Source organism: Lolium perenne, chromosome 4 (assembly GCF_019359855.2).
Source record: "Lolium perenne isolate Kyuss_39 chromosome 4, Kyuss_2.0, whole genome shotgun sequence".
Lineage (NCBI taxonomy): Eukaryota > Viridiplantae > Streptophyta > Magnoliopsida > Poales > Poaceae > Lolium > Lolium perenne.
The window spans coordinates 22,947,176-22,963,619 of NC_067247.2; the positions used below are offsets into that span (position 1 = coordinate 22,947,176).

General features: G+C 47.2%; 1 protein-coding gene across 1 annotated transcript; it reads right to left on the minus strand.

The window, feature by feature from the left end:
- Positions 1-7,107: 7,107 nt before the first annotated feature.
- LOC127348267 (uncharacterized) lies at positions 7,108-7,971 on the minus strand. Its single transcript, XM_051374350.2, has 2 exons — positions 7,666-7,971; positions 7,108-7,544 (listed from the first exon to the last, which is right to left on the minus strand). Exons 1-2 carry the CDS (start codon positions 7,875-7,877, stop codon positions 7,466-7,468), a joined length of 291 nt encoding a protein of 96 aa, XP_051230310.1. The 5' UTR covers positions 7,878-7,971; the 3' UTR covers positions 7,108-7,465.
- Positions 7,972-16,444: the final 8,473 nt, after the last annotated feature.

Below are 16,444 nucleotides of genomic sequence, written 5' to 3' on the forward strand. Positions count from 1 at the left end.
CAATCTTTGCAGGGAGAGAAATTGCCAAAAGGTTTTAATGGAAGATACTTGAAAAAATATTATCCTAGCATGTGGCAAGAAGCTTGAAGACATAACGGCCGATACATTCTTACAAGTATCGCCCTAAGCAAAATTTGGCCGATATGATATTTGATATATCGTCCTAAGAAAATTTGGCCGATGTGATCATTGGACATCGCCCTAAGCAATTATATGGAAAGTGAAGTGATCAACATCACCCTAAGGTACTGTGTTGTTAGTGTTTTTGATAAATATAATTGTACCAAAAACAGGGGGGCATGTGTTGAATACATAATTTGGCTACTAGGTATTTACAGGCCAAATTAATTTATAGGCTAAGTTAGATTATTAGTTGACATATATATTTGAACTTGCTGGTTAGTTCAAAATGCAGGATTGTGGTTATAAATAGAGAAGGGATGGCGTAGCAGCAGATCAGCAGAGCCAAGTTGTTTGCCCAGAATAAATGTATCTGATCGGCAGATGGAACAATACAAAGTTTTGCGCGGACTGCGTCACCCAGGACAAGTCCTTTGCAGATTTTGTGATACGCTGATCTCGTTGAGGACAAGTCCTGTCCAGTTTTGGATGGCAAGCTGAACGGGTTTTGTGAATAAGGTGCAACGGAGCGACAATGGTATGAGTTTTTGTTATCAGCTGAGATTACCGATGTCGACGGATATTTTATTACTTTCCTTGTGGACCAAAGCGTATTTGTACGTGAATATTATCTGCATTTGGAGAAGTTACGTGCTGGTACCAATTAGCAAACAGATATGGTAGGTGCAGCTTTGTATACATAACCGAATCAAGCAAAGGCTAGTCCAATTCGGTTTGGTCTCTGATTGTTTTGATCGTACACGCCAAGTCCAGCGTGCCTTATATACAAGGCCACGGCCGATTGGAAAAATAACAATCGATCTATACAAAAAATAAATCTACTTTCTATCGTTTATTTTCTTTATCGTTCTTCTCTGCCATACTCTAGCAGCCTAGCAGCCCTAGGGTTTGGTTCATCTTTACCGTTTTGCGCTGAAAAGCGGTCGTCCCTCCTCCACGAAAGCGAGGGGATCTTTGTTGCTTTGCTCGGAAAGCAATCGTTCGTCGTCACGAAAGTACGACAGTATCGTGGTGCTGCGCGGCAGTTTTGTGTGGCAACAGTGTGCAATCCTTGTGATGCCTTCATTCTATATGCAATTCACGTAACGGCTTGATTTAGGAGCGGCACGCCTATCAAGTTAGTTTATATGTATCTTTTAACCAAAAAAATCAACCAAGCAAACCATATGAATGTTTCGCTTTTTTATCTTATGAATAAAATTCCAACTGTAAGTTGGTCTATAATGTTCAGTCATTCCTTTTCGAAATATTATTTTGTATACAGAAATGATATGTCGTCATAATTTTCTTCATAATTTCTACTCCCTCCGGTCCTATTTAATTGACTCAGATTTAGTATAAAGTTGTGCTAAATCCGAGTCAATTAAAAGTATCAGATATGTAGCTATTGCTCAATCTCAAGATATAAAGTGTTATCTCTTAATCTATCATTGAGGTAAGATGATGTGAAGAATTTCCACGAATTCCTGTTGTTGTTTGCATATTGAACTGATTTTGCAGATAGGTAAAGACCTCATTAGTAATTAGGCATGAACACATTTGTATTACTTCCATCTAACGAGATGGCTACAGCGACCAATGCTCTTGCAACTTGCGATTGTCGTGTTTTTGTTTGGAAGTAATGAAGTATTACTGACTGAACTAGGAGGCTGGCTCTAAATTAGTAGTTCTGTGCCCCGAGTATGTGCATTTTTTCATCTTGTCACATGTTTCCCTCCCTTTAAATTACAGGTGTGTAAAGTGAAGCCTGGCAAGAAACTGATGCATAGAGTTTGGTAGAAGATTAGAAAAAGGCAATGTACATGACCAAGACTGTCGAGGGTACTCCTCGGCAATGCCCTCCGATTGGGGCTTAGGGTTGATGGAATCCTGTAGGCTGACACGAGACATCGGTGAACAGATAAGCGGGGAGAGCGATTTTTCCAGGTTCGGGGCCCTCGATGAGGTAAAACCCTTACGTCCTGCCTATCTGATCTTGTCGGTGCTGGCGGCGCCGGAGCTGGGGGAGGAGCATCTGGCGTGCTTCTCTTCGGAAGATTTGAGGAGGCCCTGGCGGCGCCGCCGCCGCTCGCGGAACTGGCGGTGGCAGCGAGGCTCTTCTTCTTCACCATCGTAGGATCTGGGGAAGATCTGAAAACGGCGGTGGCGGCGCGGCGGTTTTGAGAGAAGAAGGTGGAAGAAGGAAAGGAGGATGCTACGATGATGTGAGAGAATGCTAAGGATTTTGCTCTGAGAGATTTTAAGTAGGGGAGAACTTGAGGATTGCGTGGGCACGTGTCGTCGCTTCCAGTCCATTAAGAGGACCCTCTCCTCATCGTTGATCGCGGAGATCGAGGAGGCGCCTTGGTAACCGTACGAGAAAGGCGGATATTACTTAAAAACAGAGTCAGACAGAAGTAGGATAGGCCCAACGGGTCATGTCTTGTCAGTCAAAATCAAAGTGTTAGTAACGTCATCAGTGACGTCATGAAGATCGCTCGGAGCATTCGAAGAAATATAAAAGGTATCGGATGGTGGACTTGAGTCTACGTACGGATTGCAAGCATCCGCACCTAGACTCGGAGGCTACTCCCATCGGGAGTGCTGAACGCGCACCCGATAAAACGAGAACTCGAGGAAATTCCTGTGAAGAACTTGAAGAAAATGATGGAATGCTCAGCTCGAATCTGCACCCGGTTGCAAACACCCGTGCCCAGACTCGGGGGGCTACTCCCATCGGGAGCGCTGAACGCTGACACGTCCAAAACGTATCTACTTTCCCGAATATTTTTGCTATTGTTTCGCCTCTAATTTGTGTATTTTGGATGCAACTAACACGGACTAACGCTGTTTTCAGCAGAACTGCTCTGGTGTCTCGTTTTTGTGCAGAAATCCAACTTTCGGGAAAATCCTCGGAATTTATGCAGAAGGCCCTATTTTCCCAGGAAACTAACGGAGCCAGAAGGACAATTGAGGTGGAGGCCCGAGGGCCCCACACCATAGGGCGGCGCGGCCCAGGGGGGCCCGCGCGGCCCTGTGGTGTGGCCCCCTCGGCCAGCCTCCGACGCCCTCCTTCGGACTATTTATCGGCCTCGACCTAAAAACGCACGGGGAGAAGTCGAAGTCGCCAGAAACCCTCCAGAACGCCGCCACATCGCGAAACTCCGCCGAGACGGGGAATTGGAGGAGATCATCGCCGCCATCACCGCCAACGCCTCTACATCAACCAGCCATGTTTCCCCCATCCATGTGTGAGTAATTCCCCCGCTGTAGGCCGAAGGGGATGGTAGGGATTGGATGAGATTGGTCATGTAATAGCATAAGATTGTTAGGGCATAGTGCCTAGTGTCCGTAATTGGTACTTTGATGATATTGTTGCAACTTGTTATGCTTAATGCTTGTCACTAGGGCCCGAGTGCCATGATCTCAGATCTGAACATGTTATTGTTTCATCATGATATTCATTGTTTATGGTCTTACCTATAAGTTGTATACACATGTCGCTGTCCGGAACCGATGGCCCCGAAGTGACAGAAATCGGGACAACCGGAGGGAATGGTAGCGATGTGAGGATCACATGTGTTCACGGAGTGTTAATGCTTTGCTCCGGTACTCTATTAAAAGGAGTACCTTAATATCCAGTAGTTTCCCTTGAGGCCCGGCTGCCACCGGCTGGTAGGACAAAAGATGTTGTGCAAGTTTCTCATTGCGAGCACGCACGACTATATATGGAACACATGCCTATTGATTGCTTTGTACTTGGACACCGTTTTATTATTATCTGCAAATGCCCTGCTATGATTGTTACATGAGTTTCTCTCATCCATGCAACGCCCGTCATCCGTCCCCGTGCCTACAGTATTTTAATCCTGCTGTTTACTATAATCACTACTGCTGTCTTTGTTACTCTGCTGTTATTTCACTCTATCTTGCTATAAAACTGTTACTACTGATAAACTCTTGCGAGCAAGTCTGTTTCCAGGTGCAGCTGAATTGACAACTCCGCTGTTAAGGCTTCCAATTGTTCTTTGTCTCCCCTTGTGTCGAATCAATAAATTGGGTTTTACTTCCCTCGAAGACTGTTGCGATCCCCTATACTTGTGGGTCATCAAACGCGCACCCGATAGAACTTTTTTGCACTCCAGGATCATGTCTGGGGACTTGATTCTGCGTAGGGTGACGTTGTTTTGCCATCGGCAGTTAACCAGCAAAAGTTGGGCACGTTACTCATCATCCCTCACGCGTTGAAAACTTATTGAAGAATGCAAGCCTCGGTACAAATGTATCGGATGACCCATGAAGACTTGTAGAAAACCTTCGGCAGATCAAAAACGTTCGAGTACAACTTGAGTCTACGCACGGATTGCAAGCATCCGTACCTAGACTCGGGACCTACTCCCATCGGAAGCGCTGAACGCGCACCCGATAGAAGAAGATAATGCTGATACAAGAAGGACAAGAACAATCAAGGAGAAGAATATTAGTTGGAGGCATGCTTTAGTCTCTACCCGAACTATCTTCGGTTAGACACTCGGGGACTACTAACGTGGGCATTACCCTTCGGGTAACCGACATTGCCCTATCCTATACAATCCAACTGGAGGCCCATGAAGGTACTCGATGGCAAGGCGGCCACTTGGACGATGCAATAGAAGATTCATTGACGAACAAGACAAAGGAGGAGCCGAACAAGGAAAGTTTAGAGCTAGGTCTCTTGTAAACCTAGTCGTACCCGGACAGACCTCTTGAGACCTGGCCTCCTATATAAAGGCCAGGAGAGGAGCTGCCGACGGACACGATCAATCTTAGCAGCTTTAGCCATCAGAAGTCTAGAGCTAGGTCGCCGCAGCGCTTAGCCTCTCGACGAGATCACAACCGAAATCTTCGGCACCCCATTGTAACCCAATATTCTCATAATCAAGATCAGACAGGCAGGACGTAAGGGTTTTACCTCATCGAGGGCCCCGAACCTGGGTAAATCGCTCTCCCCGCTTGTCTGTTCACCGATGTCTCGTGTCAGCCTACAGGATTCCATCAACCCTAAGCCCCAATCGGAGAGCATTGCTGAGGAGTACCCTCGACAAAGACAGTTCTTGATTGAAGAAGATAGCTTGCAAAGATTACGACTAAGCTTCTAGCTAGGAGGTGGCAATTAGTAAAATTATTGGATCATCTTTTATGATGTTGTACTGTGCTTAGCTATTTGTGTGTAGTACTGAAGTGTGAAGATTCAAGTGAAACAAAGATTGCTTGTAATGCATGAACACTTGTGAATGTACTAGTTAGATCAACTTTGTACTATAAATTGGTCTTCTTAATTGAGTACTATGGAATGCTTGGAATTGTGTAGATGCTACCTGTATTAAACGATAATGAAATATGTATTAATAGATAATATAGGATGGCCGCTGAATTCCGACCTAAAATTCAAAGACTATTTTTTCTTTCATTAGGAACAACTTTCATAGGGAGTTAAACATTTAGAGTTAGGTCTTAGCTAACAATATTCAACAGCAACATTCAGACAGATGGCTCTGTTGTGAGCTCCGAGACAAATACATGTATTTTCACCGTTGTTTCTCTTCTTGCACAATAGTTTTAGCATGCAATGTATTAACTTTTAGTTATAGTGCAATGTAGACCTCACGTGACGACTTTCCCAGAAAAAAAACCTTTAGATATGTTTTGGCAATTTAGGAAGATATATTTTAATTAGTGCTTTTCTCATGTTAATTTTTTGCATGACGACTTTGTACTTTAGATATCCAATGATGCAAAGAAGGCAAATGGCGAGTTTTTCTCTTACTTTTGTGAGGATTTTTTATATAGTAGAACATTTAAGTGCATTTAAATTTTGGTGAGATCAAATATCCTTCAAACTGGAGATGTTTAGTTCAATTTAAACCCGTTGCAAGGCACGGGCATACTAAACCTTGTTTTATTTCTCGAAGTATCTGTTTAGTGTTTAGGTCTTGACTTACACATTATTATGTGTGCTTAAAACTTGACAATTACGTTTGATGTGTACAATAATTTTAAGATTACATGTTTGACACGATTGGTGTAGAACCATTAGAGTATTTATAACCCTATTGCAACGCATTTGCAATTACCTATTGTCTTAAGCAAAGATGGCTAATTTGGTGGGAAATTGCTAGATTGTACACTATAGAATTGATAAAGGTATAAAAGAGACAAAAAAACACATGCTATTGGTCAAGGGTTAGGAGGAGAGATAAAAAATGTCGGCGTATAATTTTGGGTCGAAACTACAAATCATCATGCTTGTGGCGACTATCAAAATGAAATCACATCTCTTCATGTCTTGTTTCCCCGTGGCAACGCACGTGCATTTGTACTATTATACACAAATGTGACTCGGTTATCTTTCAACATATGGTCTTAACAAATATCAGGGGCGGAGCCCGGAAACTGCTCAAGTCTGGTGCTAATATTGGCTTATTTGTGCTAATTATATCTGATTTTCATGATTATAGACTTGAAATTCAAGGCATGCTCGTTGGAATGCAGTAGCTAGGCCGGTGCTACAGCACAGGTAGCACCATGCCCTAACAAATATAGTTCTCTATTACACTTTCAAAAATAGTATCTTGCTATTGAACAGTAAGTTACAATATTATTTGGTATACATTTGTAGCTTTTTATGTTGAAAATATGCTTCCAATAAGTTTAGATGTCACTTTGCAACATCAAATTACTTTGTTAATTTGATTTTGACATACCGCCTTTCATAAATTAATTCACAAGATGTGACATAAGAAAAATGGAAAATGGGTACCTATATATATATAAAACATAGAGTATATATGTGTTTCTAGCCCATTTTGTTGTTGTTAAAAAATCTTAGCATGGAACTCCAAAGTGTATTGTCTCACAAATATCTTACAAGAAATTTGTAGGGTGTGCACTTAGTACGCACTACGCAAAGACCATATGGACACAGGTCAAGACAGGCGCCACTATTCATGTGGAGATCCAAAAGAAACAATTTGATGAACCTAATTGTCCCTGTGAACATCGGCAACATACAAAATTAACACCCATGTACAAATTAAGGCTTCAACAAAACAAAAGGCAACATACAAAATTTACATCCCTGTACAAATTAAGCTGTGAACAATAATAAATTTTGCTCACTGTTATTTGCCGAACAGGTTTGTTTGTTATGAGATGGCTAGAAAGCATTAAGAAAGAAAAAATCGAACAAATTGATGCAGGCGTTCAATTGGTCTGATATATGTGGCGGCGCGTGCGTACGTACGTAGCCGTCGCCTCCGGCTCCGGCGTCTCGATCGCACGCGTTACAGATGAACTAATAAACACTCTAGGGAATATTCATAAGTGGCTTGAGCGCATCCCCTTTTTGCTTCTCCAGGTCCACACGGACGCTCTGGCCGCTGGCCCTGCAATCAACAACCAGATCAACGGGATGGATTATAATTCCTGGATGATCAGCAACACCAGATCGAGGCACGATGCACAAGCAAAGAGTATATAGATACGCGTTGTTGCATGCGCACGTACTTCTCGAGGATGCCTTTGACGATGCGGTAGCTGAGGTGGCCATCGGGAGGCTGCTCGTCGGACAGCGCCACCGGGGGGCTCCCGGCGTCTTCCGCCAGCAGCTCCCGGCCACGTTCGAGGCGCGCCCCCGCCGTCGCTGAGGCCACCGCGGCGAGCAGCAGCAGCAAGCACACTGTCGCCGCCACGGGCACGCTCCTGCTTGTCCTTGCCATCGTCCTGGTCGTACGCTCGTGCTTCGTCAGTGTCGTTCCTCACAATTTCCTGTAACACGACGAGAGATCGATGATATCTCCAGACCATTTATTTACTGCACTACCTATAGATACGCCTGCTTGCGCGCTGTGGTTCCCCATCTTTTGCCTAATAATAGTTCGGTAATAGATTTCGATAGGTTGGCCGGGCATGATTGTTGGACAATCTTGTTTTGCGGAGACCTCGACTATCTTTGACAAACAGTACGTATACTCACGTACAAACAACAATTAGTGATCGGTGATCCCTCTGACACATAACATGTGGTTGGATAGTGAGGATGGTCACAGGGGTAGGGTGTACATTCATAACTTCATATAAATGGGTATATATACGTAATTTATAAGTATTCCCGTTCGTACCGTGTTTCGAAAGAGAAAATATTAGCTGACCGACAATTGAAGAAGGTCCCATTCTTCATGGTGCAGGGTTTGCTTAATGGGTCGATCAGTGGTGCTCTTTTTTTTTTTTGATAAAGGCCGCTTTATTACTCAACTCAAGTTTAAGCAATACACCCGGTTTCTGCATAACTGGGATGGACACAGCCGTTCAAGTTTGTACACAGTGATAAAACAAAAGTATAAAAAGATTTGATCTGAAAGGAAAAACACAGTGGTGCTCTCATGATGGACAACTTGCAGATGGAGAATTTATCTGCTGTCAGCACTGCATCCATTCAGACATGCAATGTCGAACGGAGCTGGCCAACTTGCAGATTAAAAAAAAAACTAACCGTTTGTGCTCGATCGCCGTCGTCTACGCCAGCCAATCCACATAGTCGTCGCCGGCCGGCCATGTGTTCCTTTTACTCCTCCCCCACCAGCTCCACCACGTGCTCGCCGGCCCGGCCATGTCTTGGGTCCTTTTACTCTCTGTCTCCGTCCTGTGACTGACCGTCGGAATGGACCGCCGATATCAACGGCTCCGCTCTCCAGTCCGGGAACCGGCTTTTGGTCCCTCCACCAATCCCTGCAGCAGCAGCTAGCAAAGCGCAACCATAACGGTGCCGCTTCCTTTTGGCTGCATCCTGTTCGTATTTGTTCCAAATGCATTTGTATTGTACCACATTAACTCTTGGATCTAAAATTACTTTCGATTTGATCTGCTCGCTGCATCAATTGGTCATGAATGCACTTCCAAACACAGATCGCATCGGCCTTACTTGCAATAATATTGCATGATCACAAGTCTCATTTTTATCATCCTAGTGTTGAAATTTGGCCTTGGGCTTAGCCCATGACCCAATTCAAATTTTGCAATTTTCTTTAGCCATCATATATGGTACGCAAGAGGTGGGATTAAAGTTTAGTTCCACGCTGATAGGTGAGAGAGATGTGAAATGATTTATAAGAGGGTTATTCTAGTCATTGCAAGTGAGTGAAAAGAGAGAGCTCTTATGCAATCCTCCTCCGTCACCCACCTCGCCGCGGTTTGTGGAATCTCACAAAGCCGAGCTCATTAATAGACGCATTAATGCAGTCGTTTCATTCCGGATTTTTTGGATCGTGGTTGTGTCGAGTCTCACGACCTTCTCACCACTATATAAACCCGGATATAAACCCTAGCCACATGTACTCCAGAACTCTGTCTTTCGTAGATCTGTACGGCTGAGGGGCAATCAGGTTTTTGACGTTGTCGGACGACGAGTTCCCGAACGATGACTTCTTCCTGGACGTCAACGACCTCTTTGGCAACCTTAACATGGGTGACAACACTGACCTCTTTGTCCAATTCAATTCCTCACTCAAATTCTATGCATCCAAACACAGCATAAGTGAAATATGGGGTCTTAATTTATTCCTTCTAAATGTCGTGGATGGGAATTTTCCTTATATATGCAAGCAATATTTAAAATTTAAGAGCATCTCCACCCGCGTCCCCCAAAGCGTCCCCCAAACCGCGCCGGATTGAGCGTTTGGGGGACGTGTTTTGTTCGTGCCGCCTTTGGGGGACGTCGCTCCCCAGCCGCGTCCTCCAAACGCCGCCCCCAATCAAGAATTCAAATTTTGCATTCAAAAGAGATCGTTCCCGCCGATCAGAGTAGCGGCGATCATATTACAGACCATATAGTACATGCTAAATTAGAAGAAGGGGTTGGTCGACGGCGACGTATCCTGAGTCGACGCAGACCCGTCGATCACGACGACCTCGTCGCGATCTGCCTGGTGCTGTGCATGCTCCGTCTCCTACGCTGCCGTTGTGTAGGCCGACGATGGTGTAGCAGTCGAAGACGCGGCAGCCGGCTCTTGCGCCGCAGTTGCTGCCGTTGCCGTTGCCGCTGCCGCTTTCTGGGCCGCCGCGTCGGCCGCCGCCATTTTGGCTTCGATGTCGTCGAGGATCTGGCCTTTGAAGAAGTTGTGCGCCGCCCGCGTCCGGGGAGACATTCCCCCTGTCGACGCTCTCAGCAGGGACATGTCGTCCCTGCGTTTCTTGAGCTCCAACTTCTCCTCTTGCCTCTTGAGCAGCTCCGCCCACCTTTCGTCGTTCTTTTTGGCGCGGGAGAGAAAGGTCGAGGAGACGTCCGCGAGGCATTTCGTGATCGACGCCTGTGTCTTCTCACACGACGCGGCGTCGGCCAAGGCGGCCTTGGCAGCCTTGTTGCCAGTAGGACGCCCTGCCGATGTTGCCGACGCCGCGTCCAGATCAATGGCGTCCTTCCCCTTGGACAGCGACAGGCGCGTCAACCGCCATTTCTCATTCCCTTTGAGCTTGCTATAGCAATGCATCAGTGCGAACGGCTTATGCCCATCCGAGTTCCTCGTGTAAACCTCCATGGCCCTATCAAACTAGCCAAAGGAAGCGGAATCATTTCATCGAACACAATGTAGGCGCTACAGATTATGGAAGAAAAAGTCGTACCATTTGGGAGAGGTCGGCGCCGCTCTCGGCTCTCGTCAGTAATTCCTGATGGTATCCATGGAACATGTTCACCGACGCCTGGATGATGGCCCATCGCGTCGACATTGCCTTTTGGCTCCTCTTCATTGTCACTTTGTTGTAGTCGCCCTTGATTAGCTTGCGCTCATCGAACTCGGCCTTGATTCTCGCCCAATACTTCCCGTGTTTTTGGTTGGCGCTGATGATGGAGTCATGGCTCACCGTCGCCCACGACTCGCACAGACAAAGATCCTCCAGAGCCGTCCACTTGGGGCCTCGTGTGCCCGACGCCTTCTTCTTCTTTCTCTTCTTCACGCTGTCCGCGTCGACCTCCACGAGATCATCGTCACCGGCACCCTCCTCATCTTCTTCCTCGCATCCCTCTTCGTCCTCGTCGTCGTCCTCGTCCTCCACCCCCTCCTCTTCATCGTCCTCCTCTTCCTCAGCACCCTCAGCACCGGCGCCGTCGAATTCGAGCGCCCCCCTGCGGCCAGTGAAAGGGTCGCCGTCCGCACCGGGTCCTGGCTCGTGCTGCTCGTACGCCGCGGAGTAGAGGTTGTTGGGGTTGAAGCCGCCATGCGGCAGCGCATCCTGGTAGTGCGGCGACAAGTTAGGCGTCACGCACCCGGGAGTAACGGAGGGGCCGTCGTTGTAGAAGGCGGATGACGATGGAGAGAAGACTCCCGGAACGTACACCGGCACGTTCGTACTATATGGGCTCGCATTGGTGGCGGCGAGACACCCGGCCATGTAGTGCTGCTGCTGGCGCGCCGCCAGAGCCTTCTTCTCCTGCTCCGCCGCCCTCCGCCCTTTCCGCTCCGCCGTCGACATCTTCCGGCGCAGACAGTCTTCATGCCACTGATCATCGGTCATTCCTTCCGGCCTCTTCTTCGGGGCCGGCGCCTTCCGCGGCTTCGCGAACGGCGCTTTCGCCCCTTTCGTCGCATTGCCCGGTGGCTTCTTGGGCGCTTTCTTGGCCATCTTCTTGTGGGCTACCGGCGGCGTCATGGAATGGGGAGAAGGTAGCGGCGGCGGGTGGACGGCGGGAGGGAGAAACGAATCGGCGGGGAAAGGAGAAATGAATCGGCGGCGGGGAAAGGAGAAATGAATCGGCGGCGGGGGAGGCCAGAAATGCGCGGTGGGATAGGCGCGATATGGCGGGAGGGGCGGGATTTGGCGGGAGTGGGAGATGATTTTTCACTGAGCCGCTGACGCGCCGGGCCCGCGTCGGTTCGCCTCGCTTTTCGGTGTGTCCGGCGTCCCCGGTGCGTCCCCTGTGGGACGGGGACGGGCTCGGGGCGCCGGACACCGTATCGGCCGCGCCGGACAAAAATGGGCTTTGGGGGACGCGGCTGGAAAGCATTTTTTGTCCGGCGCGCCCCAAATCCCTTTGGGGACGCTTTGGGGGACGCGGCTGGAGATGCTCTAATTGTTGCTCGAATCTAGCTCGAGACCGACTCGAAGTTGTCACAAGATGAGTATGAACCGACGTTTAACACTTAACTCAACTCAGTATGAGCTTTCTCAAATTATTGTTCAAGGCTATGAGCTGAGCTAAGCCAAGTCTAAGTCGCTCCAAGTCAACTCATTTGAAGCCCTACTCGATATAAGTCCACATATCCATCCATGGGTAAGTGTGATGATCTGAATTATATATGATCAACTCCCCAAAACAAAACCATAGATGTTAATTCCACGTGGGCGTTCCCTTGTTGCTCTTCCTTGGTAGTAGTATACGGTATATGTTCTGACACTCTGCGGATTAATCAATCGATCAGCCTAATTAACTGAGCTAGACAGCGGCGTTGACTAGTGAAAGTACGTGCAAGTACCAACGAGCTACTAGTGGCTAGTGCGAGTAAAGTTTGGTCCGAAGCTTCCATTCTTTTACGTTTCAGAACGTGCTTACAGAGGCTAATTAATGAACTCGTTTGGTGATACTGCAGAGTACTTGCAGACATAGTAGGAGTAGTACCTAATTAGTTTAACTAACTGGTGTGAATTTTAAGATGGTGGCCAACTTGCAGTTGCAGGCAGAGTAATTTACAGTGGTTGCCAACGACTGAATCTCTTACAGACTTGCACTACTCTTAATTTACAGTGGTTTCCGACAACTTGCAGGAGTAGATTGGAGGAGGAGAGGAGACGAGGTGAGAAAATGTGCGTGACACCGGCACGAACACGTTCAGTTCTTCAGAAAATCAGAATGCGTCGAGTTATAATGCCGGGCATGGTCTGTCCTGAACCTGCTAGCCATCCCTCGCCGGCTCGCCGCCGGCCGCCACCGCCGTCGTCACACCTCGCTCCACCGACAGTTCGTGCTCCGCTCCGGTCCAGCCAAGTGTAGTACGAGCGGTACCTGTAAAGGACACACATATTTACTTCTGTGGCCGCATCCTGTCCGTCCAAGGACCGGCCGCCTTAATTTCCCCGGAGCCTGATCACCACCGACAGCACTAGCAGCTCTCCGACTGAATCATCCGCTGATTGGCCACACTTTCTCAGTCTCAGCCAGCAACCACTTCTACTACACTCTACTTGGCTCACCACATCACCGACGAAAACTCGCACAGATCGATCGCACTGGTTCGTTGGCACGTCCCATCGGCCATCCGACGTTTCGATCACACCATCGGTTGCAACAAACCAGCAATCATACGTACACGCTATTCCCATGGACACACTTTTCTGCTCGATGACACGACGCGAGAAGCATCCTCCTAGCTAGCTTTCCCGTGTATCATTGTACTACCACGTCAGGCAAAAAAATGATACTCCAACTGTTGAAATATTGGGCCCACTTTTAGTGGCCCAAATTAGATTTCAGTTTTTCCTATAAATCTCAAAGCCCACATAGTGGCAGCCTTGTGAGTTTGAGCCCAAGTTGGTGGCAGCTCACTAGGGAGTGGCAAGAGGTGGGAAGTTTAGTCCCACATGGAAAGTTGGGAGGAAGTTAGACCACCTTATAAGGTGGGTTGTTCCACCACTAGTAAGTGAGTGAGAATAGGAGTGCTACACGCGCGCTCCTCCTCCTCCTCGCTCGTCTCGACACGTCACGTCACGTCACGTCACGACACGACGCGCGCCGCGCTCGTGGTGAGTGGATTGAGCCTCGAGCCGAGACTTTCCTTACTTTTTGCAGCTCAGGAAAACGAACAGAGTCCTAGACGGACGCGTCGCAGTTAGTCGGTTCGGGTCGCTCCCGGATCGTGGGCGATCCTGTACGGGAGAGGGCGAATTAGGTTTTTGGGAAGCGCTCTGCGCGACTGCTCAAGCTCTCCATCACGGGTCGCCTTCCGTCCAAGTCGGGCGGTGCTGCCTACCGTCGTCTACAACGCCGTCTACTTCGACCCGTTGTCCCCGTCATCAACAACGTTACTGCTGCGACATCATCTGCTACACCTCCACCAGATCGGTACGTGCGACATATCTCGATCTGTTTAGCGATGGATGTTGTCAGAACGACCCCATGGATGCAAGCCAGTAGGCTGCAAATGGGTGTTCAAGAAGAAGCTAAGACCTAAAGGTACTATTGAAAAGTACAAGGCGCGGCTTGTAGCGAAAGGCTACACACAGAGAGAAGGCGAAGATTACTTCGACACCTATTCACCTGTCGCTAGACTTACCACCATTCGAGTACTACTATCCATGGCTGCCTCCTATGGTCTTATCGTTCATCAAATGGATGTAAAGACAGCTTTCCTTAATGGAGAGTTGGAAGAGGAAATCTATATGGATCAGCCTGATGGGTTTGTAGTAAAAGGTGAAGAAAGAAAGGTGTGCAAGTTGCTGAAATCCTTATATGGCCTGAAACAAGCACCTAAGCAATGGCATGAGAAGTTTGACAGAACTTTAACTTCTGTAGGCTTTGTTGTCAATGAGGCTGACAAGTGTGTTTACTATCGCTATAGTGGGGGCGAAGGTGTTATACTATGTTTGTATGTGGATGATATTCTGATCTTTGGTACAAACATGAGAGTAATACACGAGGTCAAGTCTTTCTTGTCAAAGAGTTTTGATATGAAAGATATGGGAGAAGCTGATGTGATTCTGAATATCAAGCTGATTAAGAACGAGAGTGGGATTACTCTAACGCAATCCCATTATGTTGAGAAGATCTTGAGCCGGTTCGGCTATATTGATAGCAAGCCTTCTTCAACACCTTATGATCCCAGTGTGACACTACGCAAGAACCGGAGGATTGCCATAGATCAATTGAGATATTCTCAGATCGTTGGCTCACTCATGTACTTAGCGAGCGCGACTAGACCCGACATCTCTTTTGCTGTTAGCAAGTTGAGTAGGTTCATGTCAAACCCGGGTACTGATCATTGGCATGCACTTGATAGGGTCATGCGCTACCTATGTGGTACAATGAGTTATGGGATTCATTATTCAGGGCACCCAGCTGTGCTTGAGGGATATAGTGATTCAAATTGGATCTCAGATGTAGCTGATCCATACGCCACAAGTGGGTATGTATTTACCTTTGGAGGTGGCGCAGTATCATGGAGATCTTGCAAGCAAACCATATTGACGAGGTCAACTATGGAAGCAGAACTTCTTGCTTTAGACACAACCACCGTTGAATCGAGAATGGTTGCGTGAGCTCTTGATGGACTTGCACGTGGTTGAAAAACCTGTTCGGCAATCCTTTTGAATTGTGACAATCAAACTGTAATTGTCAAAGTGAACAATTCTAAGGATAACGCGAAGTCATCAAGACACGTCAAGAGACGTTTGAAGTCTGTCAGAAATTGCGAAACTCCTGAGTAATAAGCTGTTACATATATTCAAACAGACAAAAACACAGCAGATCCCTTTACAAAGGGACTATCACGTAATGTGATAGAAAGTGCATCGAGGGAGATGGGTTTGAGACCCGTTGATGTTACGCCATAGTGGTAACCCAACCTTTGTGATCGGAGATCCCGTGAATTAGGACACAGGCAGAACAAACTCGGGGTTTAATTGAGGAGAGTATTATGTAACCCTCTCTATGTGCAGATGCACAACTCTCCGTTGCGGTAAGGCAGGTTGGCACCACGCCTGAATGTGTTTATGTTGGCTATTTTAGCAAAGATGTTGTCCTACGAGCATTCTTGAAATAACACACCTATATGAGTCCGATTGTTAAACGTCGCAATCTATGAGATTTGGGTGATCTCTAGTAAACTCATGAAGAGACCACGAAGTATGACGCATATGCTTCACCCGCGGGGGTAGGCTACCGGCAGCCATGTCTTGGTCATGACTTTGAGTGAAACCCTGTTCACGCAAAACTTGCAATTCAAGGCTTAGTCCATTGTTCAAGTGTGAGTGGATGTAGCTTAAAGTTCTAGGCGGAAGTTCAACTTAACGATCTCCGCTGAAACACTTGGTATATAAACAAGCAGCGAGTATTGGTAAATCTCTAAATGGGGATTTGAGATCTGGTGGGGGATTGTTGAAATATTGGGCCCACTTTTAGTGGCCCAAATTAGATTTCAGTTTTTCCTATAAATCTCAAAGCCCACATAGTGGCAGCCTTGTGAGTTTGAGCCCAAGTTGGTGGCAGCTCACTAGGGAGTGGCAAGAGGTGGGAAGTTTAGTCCCACATGGAAAGTTGGGAGGAAGTTAGACCACCTTATAAGGTGGGTTGTTCCACCAC